We start from the raw sequence: 22,192 nt of genomic DNA, 5'->3' as shown, positions 1-22,192 counted from the left end.
TATTCAAGTACATGTATATTATGAAGCCATCATTCTGTGCTGACTGATAAAATTGTACTTTTTGTGAAGCCCTGAAAATTAGCATAGACAATGTAGTTTTGTGTCCAAAATCAAACCAAAATGTGCATAAATTGCACTTAAAGTTGCTCTTTTCTTGGCCAAAGCTTGATTTGAACCCCCACCTCTGTCCTAGAAATTGAAGACAAGAACCTCAACCGCTCAGCCTTGGCCTGTTCCCTGTCTATTTGTAGTCTGAAGGTCTATACCTATACGTGTATATATACACGAAATTGTTGATCAGTTCTAATTTGCAAGAACGGACTACCTCCAGGGTTGATCATAACCGGAATTTTCAATTCTTCCAGTACTGATAATTCTGAGACTTTCAAAAAAAATATTTAACTCGCAATGGTTGAAGAATTACAGTATGTACAGCTATGTGCCTGCCAAACAAGTCACCTGCATTTCATCCTCTCGCTGCGCTTGTAGTATGTAAGTAAATAAACGGGTAACATTTAAACAGGTCTGCCATTTGATGTCCACATGCATAAATATTATCCCTGACATTTGCTAATGGTGTACACATGCCGGCATAGCAGGGATGACTGGTATGACCTAGGTATACTTCTACATCACAACACATACATGTATAATCTTACCATGACCCCATGGGTGATCTGTACTTCAGCTAATACCAATTCAAACTGTTTTTTTTTTTTTGTTTTTTTTTTACCCCAATAATGTCCATAATCCAAATAGCTTCAACAGAATTTTTCATATATATATATATATATATATATATATATTATATATATTATGGACATGTTATGAATTGAAGTGCTTTTCTTGTTTTTACCTTTTGTCTTTCAGCAGGTGTGTGATTATCACATCACTTTTGAAGAAGATTCGACGTGTGATTTGTACACCTAAATCCCACAATCCCAGACTGTTGATTATTGTGTCAGACATGTGACACTAGCACACCTAGATTTTATTTCAGGAGTGTGAAGGCGTGGGAGTGTGATAGCACGCTTCAAATTTGAAGGCCTTCAATAATATTTTCCTATTACCCCAGTAATGTTGTCCCCTAGCAAATAACTTCCACATAATTTTCCACAACCTTCACAAGGCATATCCATGTACAGGTGTAACCTAATTCCTCATCTTTTTCACATATGAAAGAGCAACTTTCAGTGCAATTTATGCACATTTTAAATTTGATTTTTGAGACAAAACCACACTGGTTGAGTTTAATAATTCCAGGGCTTCACAAAAAGTATAATTTTTATATTTTCCACAGAATATTACCTACATGAAAAAATGCTTGAAAAAACACCTTGCAAACATGTGGAAAGGTTGAAGAATTACAGTATCTATATGTACATGTATTGTCTAAATATGTAATACTCTGCTTTATGGCCTCTTTTAACTAATATCAAACATGTAATAATCTACAGCTCTAAGGCCTCTTTCACTGATATCAAACATGTAATAATCTACAGCTCTAAGGCCTCTTTCACTGATATCAAACATGTAACAATCTACAGCTCTAAGGCCTTTTTCACTGATATCAAACATGTAATAATCTACAGCTCTAAGGCCTCTTTCACGGATATCAAACATGTAATAATCTACAGCTCTAAGGCCTCTTTCACCGATATCAAACATGTAATAATCTACAGCTCTAAGGCCTCTTTCACTGATATCTACACATGTAATAATCTACAGCACTAAGGCCTCTTTCACTTATATCAAACATGTAATAATCTACAGCTCTTAGGCCTCTTTCACCGATATCAAACATGTAATAATCTACAGCTCTAAGGCCTCTTTCACTGATATCTAACATGTAATAATCTACAGCACTAAGGCCTCTTTCACTTATATCAAACATGTAATAATAATCTACTGCCTTAAGGCCTCCTTCTGCAAAAAAGACTTTGATTCATTTTTATCCCTAAATGTCTTAATAATACTGACATACTTTAAGCATCATTATTTACACGCAAATTTATGTAAAATCCACTGATAAACCTGTAACAGTTGAGAAAGCGCACCTACGTTCAAGTATATATGTTTTCATGATTAGACCTACTAGATCAAGGAATTTACGGCTAGGTATTGGTATAATAACACGACAGACCCATCTTAGCCAGTCAAAATATCACTAGATAATACACAGACTCCACACCAAAAAATATATGTAGTAGATGGTGATTCTAAACCTAGCTTTGTGACAGTAAACATATCTCTGAAATCACGGATATAGAAAACAGTTACATGTTCATGTAAATAGTAGGGTTGGAGATGGGGAGAACATATACATAGAGGCAGCTGCTAAACAGCTGTAAGATACAAGCCAGATTCATAAAGAAGCCTGGGGCAGAGATATCCAAGTCCTCCTGGGGCTAATTCCTGGATGTTCAGCTCAGTTTTTTTCCACCGTCAAATTGTATCCTATTATAAGTTCATTTGTACCTGTTCATATTAACCTCTATGGCCACTTCTGGATGCACAGTTCAGCTTTTCCCCATCAAATGCTGCTGTTCATGCAGGTATTGACGTTGACAGCACCAATTCGCTTCCAAAAGCACATACTGAAATTCTTCAACCTTTTTTTCTTTCTTTCGCATGTTAGCAAGATGTTTATTCAAGCATATTCTGAAAGTATTATTCTATGTAGATCGATAAAATTACATTTTCTGTGAAGTCCAGAAATTGGCCAAACCAGTCAATGTAGTTTTGTTTTTAAAATCAAATCTCAAAGGTGCATAAAGCATACTTAAATTTGCTCTTTCATACGTGAAAAGGTTGAGGAACTAGGGTAGTGCTAAGATGCCACATTTATGGATATCAAACTCCCTTAATTATTGCTGGTGACATTCTAAAGTAGCTCCCAGTTTAATTTATTGCTTTGAAAATGATGTTAGAAGATGGATCGAAATGTCACCAGAAATAATTCAAGCCATTCGTTGTCCAAACACACATGTATGAGTAATTTGTCATCTTAGTTCATTACACCAGCTCCTAAAAGCCCCTTAAACGATTCATTACTGGACTAAACTTTGGCTGCCCTCGAGTTTTGGAAGGGCATTTAATTTTTGGTACAAACTATTTATTAAATATTGGTGTAAGTCCTTACCTTCTGGGTCATTTTCATCCGTGAAGATTTCTCCTTCCTGGAAAACAAAAACGGGAACCTCATCAACCAAAGCTCACAGAAAACACAGCCCTTTTAAGACATCCTTGTCACTTGAAGTAGCAACATCATATATACTACTTGTACATGTCTCATCTTCTCCCAGCCCTTGACTTTCTAACCATGCTCACAAGTCTGAGAAGAGACTGCAGCTATCCACACTGGCCAGTCACATGTACAGCTGCACTGTTGAACATGTATGTGTGTGAATGAAGGGCCCTACCAAACCATTATCTCTAAACAAAATCTGGGTTTGGTCTAAACTTCAATGACAAGTCATGCCTGGCATATCGCATGGCAAAAACACAGTTGGACCAGGCCACACCAGGCAACGACCTGCCTTTTTCTGTTCAAAGACTATGCAAAAAAGTTTATTTAACAACTATAGAGGGTCACTATCCAAACATCTCAGTCTGGTGTCAAACACACAGCTCACATTTCTGTCTGTCTGCCAGGGCAAAAAATTAGGCGTCCAATACCAAAAAAGTCAAAGCAACTTACTGTATTAGAGACTGGCTGCTTTGTGAAAACCTATCTACTTATAATGTGTGTATAGGCTATGCATATATATACAAACTACATGTACACACTGTAATTCTTCAACCTTTTGACATGTTTGCAAGGTGTTGATTCAAGCATAGTCTAAAGGCATTATTCTGTGTGGAATTTTATGAAAAAAAAAAAAACCTTTTTATGAAACCCTGAAACTGGCCAATCCAATTCATGTACATGTATAGTTTTGTCTCAAAAGTCAAAGCAAAAATTTGCCTAAATTGTGCTGAAAATTTCTCTTTTTATATGCGAAAAGGTTTAGGAATTAGAGTTAATACAAATATGTACACCGTTTTAATTTTGACATACTCATTGAAGAAATATAGATGAAAATACATGTATCGACACAGATAATAACCGAAAGAGCAAATGCTTAGCACGTGACTTTTAGGTTGTTCCTTTGCAATAGGCAAGGTGTAATCTGCAACAACAACAATGGGCAGGATATATATATATATATATATATATATATATATATATACACACATATATATATATATATATATACACCACTGATCATGGCCGCTTTGGTGGGCTAATGGAAAAGAGTGTCTGCCTCAAAGTTGGGAGGCCCTGGGATCAAACTAGTGTTGGGTCATATCAAAGACTTTAAAAATGGCACATGTACTTATTGCTGCTTCGCCTGGTGCTCAGCACTGAGAGATTAGAGCAAGGAAATATGGCTGGTGTGCCTAGTGTCAGTATGATGTGACTGAGTGGGGTGTCAGCTCAGGTGTCTTTGGCATGAGGCTTCAGTGGCAGTAGCACTTTGGCGACATGGACTCGGCCTGCCATAAGAAGACACAACATACACTGTATGTACACACACCAATTTGTTAAGTACCATGTTAAACCCCCAAGCCCACACATACACATAGTCTAGTGATTATATCCACTCCACATGTCTACATACCAATCGGCCAGCTATCGATGATGCCACTCAATCATATGATATAAATTTGTATTTTCCTCAGAAGATACTGGGATTTCTCAAACAGGTGAGAAAGCGTGTCGACATGCATGGTAGCATGTACTGTACAGCCTGCAGGTGACAGGTAACGTACAGCTATACACCTACACACTCACACTAATGCATCATCTTCACAGTTACACTGCCTCTTTAGACAGGTGTACATTATGACCCCAGGCTAATGTACAATGTCCTCCATACCAGTGATACCTGGACAGATGGGCGTGCATGGAACCGGGTCAATCATAAGAAATATACATATACTGACAACAGTGTACATGTGTACAGGTGCATGTCAGCATACATTTTTTTCATCCTTTCTCATTGTTTACAATGCATTCGCTACTCTATTTGGACCGCTTCTTTTAATTCTTGTTTCCCAAGCGCATGTTATTAGTAACAAATCAATGCAGATGATAAAAGCAGCTCCAGACAAATCTAGAGTATTACTGTATATACATGTATCGCACATCATGAGACATGTACAAGTACACTTGCACGTAGCCAAGGACACCATGTGGAACAACAAATAGCCAGACCAGTCATCAACCATTCATTGTCTTTTTTTAAAAAAAAAAAACAGAAATGCCTGCCTTAATTAGCATGATGTGGCTGGGGTTGTTAGCAAGCTAGCGCAGCGTAATGCCCCAGGAGCTTCTCCCCAATGCGGTCGCTGTGAGTTTAAGTCTAGCTCATGCTGGCTTCCTCTCCGGCTGTAAGTGGGAAGGTCCTCCAGCAACCTGCGGATGGTCATGGGTTTCTCCCGGGCTGTGCCCGGTTTTCTCCCGCCACAATGATGGCGGACGTCATATAAGTGAAATATTCTTGAATACAGAGTAAAACACCAATCAAATCAATAAATAAATTAATCAGCATGTATAGTCTTGAAACTCTTTGAGTGAGTGAGTGGGTGCTTGGGGTGTTACATCGTACTTAACAATTTTTCAGTCATGTGACGACGAAGCAATCCTTAGTGTGCATGTAGCATGCCTCCTTGGTGCAGGACGGATTTCCATCGCTCTTTTATCTAGTGTTACTTCACTGAGACGCCTTACCGAAGGCAAGTAAGCCGCCACGTCCGAGCCATTATACTGATACGGGTCAGCCAGTCATTGCACTATCCCCTTCATGCTGAACACCAAGCAAGGAAGTTAGAACTTCCTCTTTTAAAGTCTTAGTTGGGACGCAACCCAGGATTGACCCTGGATCTTCTGCTCCCGATGAAACTATTCGATGTATGTAGCATCTGTAATTTCCATCAATGTCAGGATACATATCATCAACTGGCCTAAATTGACCTTCCTGAACATCTATCTACATGTATATATGTATATTTCCATCAACTTCCTGGTTTGAATGCAGATCAATATCTTATATTATTTTTCTCTGTACAATAATCTGATTTCCTTGTTTAGACAATAATGACATTATCGGAATGCTACACGTCATTGTAAATGTTCAAGTATCACTGGTCTGCAGCAACCTGCGGATGGTCATGGGTTTCCCCCTGGCTCTGCCCGGTTTCCACCCACCATAATGCTGGCCGCCGTCATATAAGTGAAATATTCTGGACTCACTGTACAGAGTAAAACACCAATCAAATAAATAAATAAACCAAGTATCACTACTGCCAATGTGTTATCAGATTATCCTGTCAACAATTTGTCACATGTAATGACACAAAGTTTAGTCCATTACTATTCTACTGATGATATCTTACTGAAAAAATGTACGTTTCAGCGTCAAAACAAATATTTTTGACATCTGTTTACCTCTGATATTTGCATGTCTTTGGTTGAATTTTCTGGTCAACTACAGCCTTCATCATCTAGAAGTCCTCCACTAAAAACAACCCCTAATAATTTCACTAATTCCTGGTTAGAATAAGGAAACACCAGGCAGTTTGGGATGGGAAACGAGAAGGAATATATACACAAACTGTACTCTGTAAATGTCGGTCAAGCACTTTTACACAGCTTAAATAGAACAGAAACCCAAGGTTTTACTTGGGTCAGCAAGTCTCTTATCTCTACCTCACAGTCCCTGGGGCAAATGGTACCCTGCCTCAATCAGCCATAAAACAGCAGCCACACTGACACCATCAGGCAACAGCTTATGTACCCGGAGACACTTTCACATAAACTTCATACAGGACATTTCCTTCTCGAAAGACTTTTTATCCTTTGGAGTTTGAGGGCTGACTGCTTATTTTTATGGTGCAGATTTCGAAATGGTGCAGATATGGAAAATGGCAGCTCCGGTTTTGTAAAATGATAAGCTTAATACATGTAAGGTTGATATGATTTTTGCTCACAACAACAAAGAAACACAGATCTGCACAAAGAACATGTAAACGGATGTATTACCCCCTAGAGAAGACGTTGAAGTCTTTGGTTACACGTGCATGAAATCCCAATTTTTTTGGCATATTTTTCACAAAACATGTCAAAAATCCTCAATAGTGTATACACAATACATTTGTGAGCAGAATAGAATTAAATATCCAACATGTACTCATAGGTTAAGGATTCTGTACCTGTAAACATGGCTGTAATCCAGATCTGACTGGATTACATGTACAAAGGCTAGAACACCAAATACTGTGTCTGATCAAATCTAACTTAAAGTACACAAGTGCTCTGCTCCATGATGAATCCGCACGGCACAGATTTGCACAAGTGGACCACTCTAATTCTGAATATGATTTGGATTATAAAGCTTTGGCAGATGTACGTGCCATATCACCATCTGATACTGTACACAGATAAATAGTTTAAACCCCTAATCTAGACATTTGATCACAGATTTATTATTTTATGTCCTGGTGAGAGAAAAAAAAACTAGATCAGGAAAAACACTGCACTGGAGCACTTATACTCCCCACGCTCATATTCCCTTCGTTCACTGACACCTTAGCATCTAGTATTCAAGCACAAGTTTTGCTATAACCTTCATGTAAAACTACACAACTTAGACACAATAGACATTACATTAATGCATCAAACTACACGTACATGTACAAGGTTATGTGATTTTTTTCAAAGAAATTGTTACTTTAGAAATCTTCAACATACTTGTTTATTTCCCTTTAACAGGTTATTTTTACCAATATAGATGTATGTAAATGAATGAGCAGACTGGCCAAAAAAAAAGACAAAAAAAAAAACAAACCAGAAAAAACGGGAAGAGGAGCAGAACTATGGTATTAGGTGTACATGTATGTATGCATACCTGTATATAAGTAACTATACAAGTGTACATAAATTTTCCTTTTTAGTTTTCAGTTCTCAAACACATATTATCAAAAAAGACCTAAAATTCTATTAATAAGTTACATGTTACATGTACACATTCTGCTTGATTGACACACATGTACATGTACACATTCTGCTAGATTGACATACATGTACACATTCTGCTTGATTGACATACATGTACCTGTACACATTCTGATTGATTGACATACATGTACATGTACACATTCTGCTTGATTGACATACACGTACACTTTCTGCTTGATTGACATACATGTACCTGTACACATTCTGCTTGATTGACATACATGTACACATTCTGATTGATTGACATACATGTACATGTACACATTCTGCTTGATTGACAAACACATACACATTCTGCTTGATTGACATACATGTACATGTACACATTCTGCTTGATTGACATAGATGTACATGTACACATTCTGCTTGATTGACATACATGTACACATTCTGCTTGATTGACATACATGTACCTGTACACATTCTGCTTGATTGACATACATGTACATGTACACATTCTGCTTGATTGACATACATGTACATGTACAGAAATACACTGCTTACATGAGCACGAGGAGCTACAGGTATTAAGGTTACACAATCTCCACAAACACTTGTAAAACCTTAGGTAGAAGGCTGAAAAACGTCTGACCATCTGTGAGTCTGACAACCCACCAGGTATGTGTACGCAGCGAGCCAGAGCCTGACTGGTTGGGAGGTGAGGCACATGTCTGATACAGTCTGCCCTTCAATAACCTTAGGCCAGCCAGGCAGTGAATGTAGTGTACATGTAGATCTCCACAGAGTTAATCTGATTGGGGTTTCATGTTGTACTGAAGAATATTTCATCTCTTTTAAATTTATGACAGTGCATAAGAATATTTCACCTCTATTAAATTTATATGACAGTACATAAGAATATTTCATTCATTTTAAATCTATGACAGTGCATAAGAATATTTCACTTATTTTAAATTTATATGACAGTGCATAAGAATATTTCACTTATTTCAAATTTATATGACAGTGCATAACAATATTTCACTTATTTTCAATTCATATGGCAGTACACAACGATTCAAATTTCACCTCAGTTACTTTTCTAAAACCAAACTATTTTAGACTAAACCATTTTATCTATTTCAAATTTATATGGCAGTACACAAGAACATTTCATTTCTTTTCAATTTATATGCCAGTACCCAACAATATTTCATTTCTTTTCAATTTATATGCCAGTACCCAACAATATTTCATTTCTTTTCAATTTATATGCCAGTACCCAACAATATTTCATTTCTTTTCAATTTATATGGCAGTATACAAGAATTCATATTTCATCTCTTTCACTTTTACATGTACTTTTAATTTTATACCAACATATTCAAGAATATACTGTACTCCTAGAATTGTTTAGCTATTTTAAATTTGTATGATCAGGTTTTTTTTCACCTATACAATGGGACTGAACTTCTGGAGATTTCAACTACTAGTACCTTATATAAAATACTGGTCATTAATTGGGAGAAATCATTTTTCCTGAATTGTCTCTCCCAACAGTTTGTAAAATTCCTTATTTCACACCCACATGCACATATACCTGTTTTCTGTGTTCTTATTTATTTCACTTGAAACCAGGCATGAGGAGTCCTGAGGAAACACCCGACCACCTGCTGGTTCCCGGCAGTCCTTCTGACATATGACTGAAGGATAAGCCAGTATGGGCTGGATTTAAACCTCAGAGCAGCATTCATTCTACTGTTCAGAAATTCTTCTGATTCAGAAATTTCAAACTTTCCCCCCTGTCTCATCCCATCCATGTTAACTTACGTGTAATTGCCCCTACCTGTACCTGGAGGTGTGTTTGACGGAACAGCCGGATACATGTACATACTCATGTACTGTGCTGTGACATGAACAAAAGTCAGATCAACACTTAGGCTTTTGGTCTGGGGTGAGAGATGGTAAACTGAGGGCAGGGCTAGTAAACCAGGCAAGACAGACACCCACAGATTAAGATCTAAGGGCAGGGGAAAATGACCTATGAGCTAAGATGGTAAGCACACCTGTCCACTCTGTAGCACTAAATAGTATACATGTATATACTGTAAATTTATTTAATGAAATCTGTCCCAAAAAGGCAAAAATATGACATGTGAGATCTACATTAAGGGAGATGGGGATGGGGATGGTGAAAAAGTACATGTACTTAAATCCCTCAACCTTTACACATATGAAAGAGCATCATTCAGTGCAGTTTATACACACTCATAATTTCATTATGGAGACAAAACTACATAGGTTAGATTAGCCAATTTCTGGGCTTAACAAAACGTTAATTTTAGGAGACTACACCAAATAGTACCTTCTGAATATGCTTGACTAAACACCTTACAAACATGTGAAAAGGTTGGAGAATTACATGCACAGTATGTCTCCAGGCCATTAGTTCTTTAGGGCCAGCATTATGAAATACTTGCAGGCAGTTCTGGCTGCAGTATACCCCTAGACAATAATAAAGGAATTCTCTGAATGTCACGCTATGTTCTACCCCCAGCCTCCACTTTCATCCCTAGTTCCCATCCCATAAAGTTGGATGGGACTGAAATAATGAGTCTCAAAAGCACAATTTATCAACTTCACCGAATTTCAAGGACTCCTGAGTAAGGCATGTATTTGTGAATATGATGTAGGCTGCAGTTCTGGTTTAAGGGTGCATCTCAAACCTGATGATTCCCTGACAGTCAGAAGTTGCCTCTAGACATATACGTACCATACCTGTGTAATCTAGTAGATTTGGTAGAGGGATGTGTTTACAGGGATGTGTTTTCAGGGATGTGAAGAAAAAAGGACTGTAGAGAGAAGAGGGTTGGGGGGTTGGGGGGTTGGGGGGGTTGGGGGATTGGGGGGTTGGGGGGACTGGGCCACTGGAGACTGACCTCTAGCCCCAGACCCAGACCCAATATCAGTTTACAGGCAGTGTGAAGAGCAGACTGGGAAATGTCAGACACAATTACCAGTCCAGGGAGACCTTCCCTTCACTAAACACTACTGCTTCACCTGCTTAAGGCCAACACAATGGAAACTTTTGTTCTTTGTAAATCACTTTAAAAGCAATTAACCAAGCCTAAGTACCAGGCTATGTGCATATTCAGCTACTGTAGATCTTCTCTGTACATCTTCTTTCAGAGGCATATAGGAGTTGGGGTTGTATAGGTGAACAGACAGGTTTCATAAGCACAACAACTCCTGTGTTTATTAGCTGGTAACTTTTCGGTATTGCTTCTAATATATCATATGGTATTAGAAGCTATACCGAAACGTTACCAGTATTAGAGGCTATACCGAAACGTTACCAGTATTAGAGGCTATACTGAAACGTCACCAGCTAATAAACACCTGTCTGTTCTCTGTATATGTACGTTGTATTTTTTCATGCCCAGAGCTCATATTTACCAACTTGAAACTTATACTTATAAATTGCAAGTGCTTAAAACGTCAAACTCAAAACAGGCAAGAACTCAAATAATGGTTCACACACTGTTCTGCAGTAAAGAATCAGTGTACAACTTTTAAACCTGCGAAAGTTAAACATTTTAATTGTAGATTTGTTTGAATTTCTGATGCTTCATAAATTTGGGTCCCTAATCACAAGGCTGTCATAGACTTATGTGAGACTTAAAAAATGTGATTTTCATTTTAATACCAAACGTTAAAGTAAAGTAAGACAAATAATACCGCAAGTTTAGACTACATGTACAAGTAAGTATGATTTTAAGACTAAGACAGATTTCTGATCCGGAGTCAGAAGCCGATTTCACAAAGACATTTCTGACTTGCGTAAAAATTTGTCACAATGCATAGTTCTTAGTTTTAGAAGCTGAAATTTTCACACATCTGTTTTAAAATAACATTGATCAAAATTTTAACTTCACAGGCTTGATTAAAAAAAAGGCTCTAAAATCATGTTTCAAATTTTAAAACTGGCTTTGTGGACTTGGCCCCTGATGTAAAAGTGCAGTACATGTAGTTACAAAATATAAATAATTCTGTAAATGTTTCATAAACTGTCCCGAGGACATGATTTGCTTGGAATCAAGATTCCCCCCATATTGTGTCCAACTGACCAATGCCAGTCAATGGTATGGAGACATTACATACTTTAGTGAGATAACCCTTTTGTTAAGTCTACACACTGAAAATATGTTCCATTTGCAGAATATTTTTTCATGAAACATATATCTCAAGAACAACATTTTAGCTTTATCATAATCGAGCCAGCAAAGACTGCAAGAATATAAGTAAAACCATTCACCATATTATAAATATCAATTTTTATCTGGTAAGACTAAAAAAAAAACCTCAGACAACAGGTCGTCGACCTTAAGATTCTTTCTAATATCACAGCACCCGAATGTTAACTACAGGGGCTTAAAACCACACGTCCTTATAACCAGCAAACATCCCGTTCATTATAAGTGGCCTCGGCCTGCCCTGCCTATACATGTAGTTGGGGTATATTTAGTACCGCTAGCTCAATGGGAGCCACTTAATCCACTTGTGGCTATAATACAGCAGCAGAACAAGACAATGATATATGTGCTGGCAATTGTGCAAACCAAACTCGGTTAATTTCTCCACTTGAACGAAGACTCTTTCCCCCCCTCTTGGTTTTTGTCAGCCTACAAACAGTACATACTTCAACCTCTTTTTTTTCTAATGTGTGTACACATATGTGTAGGATGCCGCAAAACTTATATTGAGCCTTACCGTGTCAACGATCAAATTATTGAAGTCTACAAGTGTGCATGTGGAATTGTGCTGTGTAAAATGCTAAATGGTTCATTTATTTGTTTATTTCATTGGAGTTTTACGTCATAATCAAGAATACGATACGATACAATGACAGTCAGCAATATGGTGGGAGAAAAAACGGGCAGAGCCCTAGGGGGAAACCCAAGATCATTCACAGGTAAAATGAATAAATGCAAGAGCATTTGAAGTCCTGATCTTACTCATCTATCCCAATAAATTCACTAAATTTAACCCCCATTAATGTACACTACTTCTTCTATCCTCTTCTGATTTTTCAAGCTACAAAAAATTAAAAACGACATGTTCACACTGAATGTCTTAACTGTCAGTGATGTCTGCTTTTGGATTTTTTTTTCACCCAAAACCTAAATATCACAGTCAAGAGGCTTGGAAATACATCTCCATAACAGCAGACACACGTACATACACCTGTATTTCCACCATGCTTGTATGGCATCCCTACCATGAGGTTTTGGGAGTTATCTCCCTTTGTCTAAAAATGTCACAATAATGTAGTCAGTGTTGGAGGAGTATGTTCATGATCGATGTCCACAGGCAGTTTTTACTGTATAATTCAAATGTAAGTGTCGCCTTGACACGTGATAACCAAGTACTGATGAGTCCTCATCAGCAGAACTCCTCACGTGTGGAACTTCATTATTTTATAGACGACGATTGCACACAGATGGACAGATGCAGATGGACAGAAACTATAATGTACACAATGAACTGAATTCCTGTTATTGTTAGTTTTTTTTTTCCCCCTTTTTTTTATCTCACCTACACATGCTTTCTGTTCACATGTGCACATACTCTACAATGATTACAGTACATTTGTAGTTTATGTAAAAACACCATCCATTATTTTCTGTTTTTTCACAAGCTTGAGTTCACCATAAAAAAGCAAAACAAAAAAAAAAAGACAGTAAGAAAAGCCAAAAAATATGAATCACATCCATGACTGTAAATTACACACAATCATTCTCATTCCATAGGCTCTATTTTTGGCCTTGGAAATATGAAATTCATTCATAACACAATAATTTGTATGATATTTTTTTAATATGTTCTGCATTGGTTGCATTGTTCGGTTGTTGTTGTTTTTTTATCTTCTTTTTTTCCCTCTTATTTGTTTACTGTTTTTTCCCCCACACTAACATGACTATACATGTGCCCATACAATTAACTGTTCACTGGGTAATGGAGATTTTGGCCTTCAAACCAACCAGAACAGAAACAAGGAAACAGCTATTTTCAGCCATGTAACATACAGGACCAACTCAAAGGCCATTTCAGACAAAGAGTTGCACTGGATATGTTGAAATTATATTTAGTACATGGCTAAAAACAAGGCTAAAAAACGAACATTTTGCCAAAAAAAAAAAAAAAATACACACATAAACAAGGTGATTTTGGGTACCATAAATTAAACATACACTCTTTTTCCAGTACTATTGTACATAATGAACCTGTGTTAAAATTATTTCGAAATATTGTAATACAGCAATAAAATAAGAGCTCTCACCGCTAAGTTATCTGTGGCGGATTCTGGTGGGTAGACAATGAAGTGGCGCAGTGTAAATCCAAACCCCTGATCCGTGCGTGGGACAATGACAGTACGTGGACCTGGCCATGATAGAGCAGAGCTCATGGGGCTGAATTGTTCTCCCTGCAATACAAACAAAATTGATTTCACTTATTTATTTCACTGTTAAGGGGCTTGTTGGTTAGCGCGTTAGCGCACGGTAATGATCCAGTGGCTGTGAGTTCAAGTCCAGTTCATGCTGGCTTCCTCTCCGGGCCATATGTGGGAGGGTCTGCCAGCAACCTGCGGACGGTCGTCAGTTTCCACTGGGCTCTGACCGGTTTTCGTCATTCTGCTGACCGCCGTCGTACAAATGAAATATTCTTGAGTACGCCGTAAAACACCAATCAAATAAATAGATGTATAAAAAAATATTTCACTCCTGTTTAAGGCTATGCACTCAAGAACTTTCCACTTGAACGATGGAGGTCAGTTTCAAGACGGGGGGGGGGGGGGGGGGGGGGGAAACTGACGTGCTCAGGATAAACAGATGACCTTTCAAAAGTTACTGATGACCTTTTCCGTGACAAACATGTACGAAAGAAAAGCGGTCTTCAATGAACGTTGGAGGTGTAATTCCTCAACCATTTCACATGTTTACAAAGGTGTTAAAGCATTTTTACTGTGTAGACTGATGAAATTGTACTTTTTGTGAAGCTGTGAAACTGGCCAATCAAACCCAAGTCGTTTTGTCTCCAAGATCAAATTAAAAATGTGCATGGATTGTAATGAAAGTTGTTCCTTCATATCTGAAAAGGTTGAGGAATTAGGGCACTAACTGTAAGGTTTGAAGGTCACTGACAATATTACATGTAAACTGAAGAAGGCACCCACGGCAACTGAAAACGAATACCTGAAAAGTTTCCAATTTATCAGCAAACAGGCTCACAGGACTGTTTCATGCATCGTCATGGGCAACCATCAAAGTGAATATTCATCTTGACACTGAACCACTCTATATGACATTACCCAATCCAACATGGTTATTCAACAATGAAGACAGTGATTTGTGTTCATTCTCATATGCTCTACAATGTTCATTAGGTCAAATTCCAATAATGCCTTCACATGGTGACAAAAATTAAAATACATAAATAAATAGAAACACATCGATTTCCGTGCTAATAATATAACTGGACTCAAAAGTTTTCTTTCGAAAACTATACAAGTTATGAATGGAGGCTCTGTGAAGTTATCTGTTCTCATGCTTTATTCTTGACAACAGCACATTCTGCCGAGTGACCCGATAAAAAGCCTGGTGAAAATTCAGGATATCACAACTACTTCACTTCTCCACAGTGAACATTCCAGACCCGAAAACAATAAACAACTATTCAGAATTATACAATCAACATTTATCATGCTATTTATATTAAACAGCATATATTATTTTGCCAAATCATTTTATAACAATTTCAAACTTTTTTTTTTTTAATTAAGCAACATCTTTACTGGCATGCATAAGCAATGGTTTACTTAATGTTTGACTTCCATTTTCGGAGAAATACTTCATCTTGGAAATTTAAAAAAACAAAAACAAAAAGAAAAGAAAAAAAAAACGAACAAACAAACAAAACAAATACTGAAACTGACCTACCCTAAATGACCTAAAATTTCGTCCATGACTAAGTTGCTTATTTCTCCTGATTCTGAAGTTCTACTGGTTTTAGAAAGGTGTTTGGAAGGTAGGATGATACCTTACCAGGAATATGCAAATTTTAGCACCAAACGTAGAATCTCGTGACATTTATATGCCTCCAAAAATGATGTTTTGTGATCAAATTCTTATGTCATTTAGGGTAAACAATTCACAAACTTCCAAAAAGATTTGTGAGAAGAGATGGATCATATAACTGCTGTACAAATTTTTTGTTTTTGTTTTTTTTTCCTTTAGACGCTTTATCAGACAGAAAAGGTAACATTTTCACAGTTCACATCTCATAGTATGTGTGAATCATTTCTGTATTCCCCAACCTCTTCTATACACCTGTCCCCAGGGGCTCCCACCTGTCAAATAATCAGAGTGCTAAGGCCATGCTTCACCTCACCCTAATTACCCCCACACTTCCCATAGAACCCACCCACCCTGAACTTTACACAACAAAGCCCAGTCACAGATTTAATTGCTCAATTAGAAGCTTGAACAGATCACAGCTACAAAACAAGATATGATAAGCCCTTGGTAGAGTTACAGCCATAAATCCTGGGCCTTCAAGATTCCCGTACCTCAGCATTCCAAATGTGAGCTACAGCTCTCCCACAACTACATTACACAAGTTAATCAATCACAAACTTTAAATTATTTCTCTTACATGATGACGATCAGCACTATTTTTTGGAAGCAATAAAACAGAAGTACAAACTTCTATTGCTGCCCAAATTTATAACAAACACATATTTACAACAAAAAACATATTACAACATGGTGATGTAAATATATTTGTAAAATACAATACTAAAAAGCAGCTACTTGTGAGTTACAGCCTTCCCAGTGTGCTGGAATATTATAAGTACATATGTACTCCCGCAGTCCAAGTCAATGGGTTATGGCCTATTTGCATCCCCGATTGGGCTGTTATCAGCATACGGTTGGAAACTGAAGCAAAATGAATATATATTTACATGTATATGTATACTGGCGGGGGAGATTGTGACTAGTGCACATGTACCTAACAATATTCCTTCACATATGTAAGAAAACAGCTGCCACGATATGGCTGAAACATTGATGCCAAAGTAGCCCTCAGCCTTTCTCATTCATTATTTCAAGTAAGAAATAGCTTAAACGTTTTATTTCTTGGGTAGGTGTGAATCCCAGTGGCTAGCATAATCGGCTACTGCCTACAGTACATGATCTATCATATTTTACTTGTCAGTTTTAATATGGTCATTTGATCACCCTAAATGACCATAACTTTCGTCCATGACTAGCTTGGCCGTTTTCCCTGATTCTGGGAGTTCTATTGATTTTAGAAAAATGTCTTGAGGTTTGTTTGGAAGATGGGATGACATTCTACTGGCAAACCGTTTCAGTAAGTTTCAGCACCAAAAATAATAATGCACTTTTGTGGGCGAAATCTTTGTGGGTCATTTAGGGTAGTTCTGGCATCCACACATTTTCCAGAACTAAAACAGCTCAAGATACATGTATGGCCTTGACAGTGCTACACATGTCAAACACGTGGGCATTTATCAGGGGGATGCCACACACATGATACATCACACAAACTAATCAGACATATATCAGATGCTGTAATTAAGCATGGCCAATTAAAAATAATTATCCTGCCGTATTCATTTAACTAATACGGTCTGTGCAACTATGTAAGTCCTATAAAGTCTAACACAGCCTGTACATGAACTCGCAGGATACGAGTGAGATAACAAGGACTGATCTCGATAATTATGTCACATGGGTCAAGATCAAGTTAATTTGGGCTATGGTAACATTGGTCACACAGATGTAATTGACCTTTATCCCATCCCTCTACCAAGCCAGGTACAGTACCTCAAAGTGAATGACATTAACTGTTAAACTGATACACATGTATACATGTAATTGCAGCCAATCCAAGTACATACTCATTATGTTGGTTGCTTGGTTTCTTCTCACCATAATGCTGACTGCTGTCATATGCAAGTGCGTGAAATATTCTTGAGTATTGTATAAAACACCAATCAAAGCAATAAATACATTATGTTGACACTTTTACATGGATGCAATATTAGGCTATAATTTATTTATTTGATTGGCGTACTCAAAAACAGTACACTTGTATGACCGTGGCCAGCATTATGACAGGAAACCAGGCAGAGTGAGAGGAAAGCAGGCAGAGCGAAGGGAAACCTACAACCATCAGCAGCTTGCTGGCAGACCTTCTCCCAAACAGCCAAAGAGGAAGCCAGCATGCACTGGACTTGGAACTCACATCGACCGCATTGGTGAGAGGCTCCTGGGTTATTATGGTGCACTAGCGTGCTAACCAACTGAGCCAGAGAGGTCCTATGTTAGGCCACAAAAGTTCATTCATTTTTATCGTTTTGTTTACTTATGATATCTAGTATATCGATTTTATAAACTATTCTGACACACAATATAACATTTATGGCCGTGTAAGTTTCTGCTCTCCAGGCTAATATAAGACTTTAAAGCTGCTTTACATAAATTTTATTTGTAAAGACTGCTTCTATAGGAGCAAGTGTCTGACTGAAACACATGGTTTAAATTACAGGTACTTGCAAAGCATGGAAGCTGGCCAACAGTCATATCTCAATCATAATAATAAAATACAAACATATATAAACTGCATCCTAACATATTATATACATATATATATACATATATATATATATATATATATATATATATATATATATACATAAATTGACCAATCTACCCCACATGGTTTTATCCCCAAAATCAAATTAAAAAGTACACAAATCGCACTGAAAGTTGCACTTTGAAATGCAAAAAGGTGGAGGAATAAAGCAGTCTGTGAGTTAGTGGCTTAGATTATGGGGAAGTGTATACCCTAACCTATGATTACATTTCCTCTCGGTGAGAACTACAGTTACTGGTCGTTTACACAGATTAACCCACATATCAGCCAGGTATTAAACTAGTTCATAAGATTTCCCACCTGAGAGAGATAGCATTACTTACCTGATCACTGAATGAAGTTTTGCTGGTGTGTTGAGTATTGACAAAACCAAAATGTGGGTCACGGCAGTAAACTCAAAGTACAAGAATGGTTAGAAAGCCTACTGAGCGAAACACCTACCCTCCGATTACAAATGAGTTACCAGAGTTCACAAAAACATGAGTGATAAACGAATGCGGAGTGGGCTGTCAAGCGTATTTACTTGTGAACTTAACACAAATTCCAGAGTGGGGTATTCAGGAACATTTGAAGTTATACAACAACAACCCTCATGGGTGAAACTAGAAGTGAAAACTTCAGCACATTTCTAAAGTACCAAACACACACCCTGAGGTATCAGTTTCACAATTTTCCTACTTTATATTATTTGTCCAGGCTAAATGATTTTTCACCACTCCATTAGCACACACATGAACTATACATTCTATTGGTGGCAGGGCTTCGTTTTTATAAATAGAAGCAGAGTGATAGGTAGCTCTCCTGGTATACCTAAGGCGACAGTGACTGGAAACAACTAAACTGCCATAAAGCCATAAAGTCGCGTAGCTCTGGGAAGCAAAAAGTACATCCCATCCCGTTTTAGGGAACAAGATTATAAATGAAAATGAGAGACGCATCAGCATCACATGTTGACAATTTTATTTAAGTATGGCAATAACTGGATGCTTATAAATATGATTCGGCTACAATAATTGGTGGGGGGATTCCGGCCTTATCCAAACAGAAGCTTTGTTAATACAGCCCCACGAGAGGGCTGTCGTCTTCCAAAATTTAAAAAGTTGGGTTACAACTGTGGCACATGTACAAACCAAATTAAGTTAAAACAGCCTATCGAAAGCCCATGTACAAGTCCACATTCTCTGTACAGTCATACATGTATTTGACACAGTCCGGCCCATAACGGAAACTTGAAGACAGAAACACTGATAGCATTTTGTGCAGGCAACAATGCTGGCTGCTGAAGACCCTTCTTATTAGGCCTGATCATGTGGGCCTGTGTACATGTATACCAGCTGGTTGGGCAACAAGGTCTGTGGATATCCAGTCAAGAGTTCAAATCTCACTTGACTCAGTTTAGACAATCATATGCATGCATGTCCTCTTTAAATTTATTAGAAGGTGGGTTACCTGCTACACATGTACCTGCAGGCTGTTACTTAAGGAAACTTTTGAGCAGGTGGCCATGTACTTTGAAAGCTCCTATTTTACTTCATTTACAGGTAACTCTGGCCATGTAATTTCACCTGGTAACCTTTAATCAATAAGATAAGGAAATCCCATGTACTTACATGTACATACAAAATATTTACATCAGACTGCGATGCCATCAATCAATTCAATGGAATTCCAGGGGTTCTTTGTTGGCTTAGGCTATTATGCGTTGTCTCACAGCCACTGCAGGCCTTGATCAACAAGTGACTGGTCGTGTTTTCAAATCCAGCTCTTCCTGGTATTGGCCGTGGCTTTAAAGTCAGGAGGTTTGTTAGTTACGTGTCAGTGCGAGATGGATTCCTATGGGTACTCTGGTATCCTCCACCCATCAAAATCTGAACCCCTTGAAAAATTAATTATGTACAGTGCATACTCACAAATCTCAAAGACACTAGCTTCACATTCACCTAATCATTTCTTCAACACCTGAAGGCTGACAATGTCAGTAGCACATGCCATCATGACTGTACCAGCACTGAGACGTCCAGCTAACATTCCTGAGCTCAGTGGTCAAAACCCACCTGTAGGCTAGTTAGCTCACACAGGGCAGTGAAGAGGTCAGATTACAGCGTGTTAACATAGATTAACCTGGTCTGATCACACAGCTTAGCCAGCTAACTCCACTGGAATGCTCACACAACTAAATATAGCCAGTGTTTTGGGGCTTTATAGCTGGAACTGCTAATCCCCTGTTGTAGCTAATCCAAGGTCTATATCCACATGCAGGTAGAAAAGTGACGTTAAAACACCTGACAAATAAACAAATACTTCATCGCAGGATTCACATCCATAACTTAGAATGAGTTCTAAAGGAATGCTGCTTTTGTACATAATGTATCAAAAATGGTTAATTGTAGAAGAGAAGGGGAGTAACTCCTATGCAACTGACTACATGTACGTGTAAATTCTGATTTTAAACCCTGAGAAAGGTTATGCATTATCAAGAATTTTTCTGATGGAAATGTAATTTCAATTTCAATTCATAAACCTATTTCAATCACAGCACACTCAAGTTTTTGATGGGTGCTGATAGTGTCTGAGAGTCGTATATAAACATGACAAAAAGCCCCTTACATCTTCTTTGTAACAGTCTTACACGTTCATGTATACATATATACACATACATCAAACAAAAGATTGAACAATTACAATGCTGTCATTGTTATCTGGTGACATCAATAATTTATATTCTACCTTTACATATAAATACATACATGTACACGTATATTTACCTCTGACGGGTGAACAAGAAAGAAAATCCTACCAATGCACAGAATAAGCATGAAGCCCTGAGTTTCTTGGCACCATATGTCTACTTGTACTCGTACATAATTAGTCAGAGGAAGGCATAATGCCTAGGCCTAATGGCAGAAAAAAAAAACCAATCATCAAATGATTGGAATTAACTGATACATCCTGGACATATTATTAGATTAATGTCACTATTATTACTTCTGATGATTACAGGAATGTACAGAGGCTATCAAAAAAGCGAACAGGATGAATTGAGTACAATGTACTTCATACCAGTCTAGTATATGTACATGTATATGTGACTGGCATGACTTCTGATCCTGAACAAAATGGCTGAATTGCAGGTAGAATGCACACTTTATTTTATCTCTGTTTTCAGCTAGTTGGTTTCGGTTCCTACATGTACATGGAGCTATCCTATGGACTTTGTGGGATATGGCTGACAGTGCCTGTCTCAGAAATTTCCAAACAGGCAACTCTTGTATCAATCGCTAAAATTGACAGAAGCCAATATCTCCAATGACCTTCATGAAAGATCACCTAAACAGTCTTTCGAGATCAGTCGATAGCTTATTTCCACCATGGTACCAAAATATCACTATTTACAGACAAGCACTTGCCAACTTCCAAGTTTCAAATTAATCTCTTTGGCATATATACCAC

General features: G+C 37.7%; 1 protein-coding gene across 7 annotated transcripts in view; it reads right to left on the bottom strand.

Moving 5' to 3' along the window:
• LOC135477414 (uncharacterized) overlaps positions 1–22,192 on the bottom strand; it is a 95,386-nt gene that overhangs the window by 48,586 nt on the left and 24,608 nt on the right. For all 7 annotated transcript variants that reach the window (XM_064757501.1, XM_064757498.1, XM_064757499.1 and 4 more), the window contains 2 exons: positions 14,343–14,486; positions 3,143–3,179 (listed from right to left, as the gene is read on the bottom strand). In XM_064757501.1, coding sequence (XP_064613571.1) covers positions 3,143–3,179; positions 14,343–14,486 — 181 coding nt within the window. The remainder of the gene's footprint in view (positions 1–3,142; positions 3,180–14,342; positions 14,487–22,192) is intronic.

This window comes from Liolophura sinensis, chromosome 11 (genome assembly GCF_032854445.1).
Source record: "Liolophura sinensis isolate JHLJ2023 chromosome 11, CUHK_Ljap_v2, whole genome shotgun sequence".
Taxonomy (NCBI): Eukaryota; Metazoa; Mollusca; class Polyplacophora; order Chitonida; family Chitonidae; genus Liolophura; species Liolophura sinensis.
Note: the sequence above shows the minus strand (reverse complement) of the source record. Positions and strands in the feature narration are given on the sequence as shown.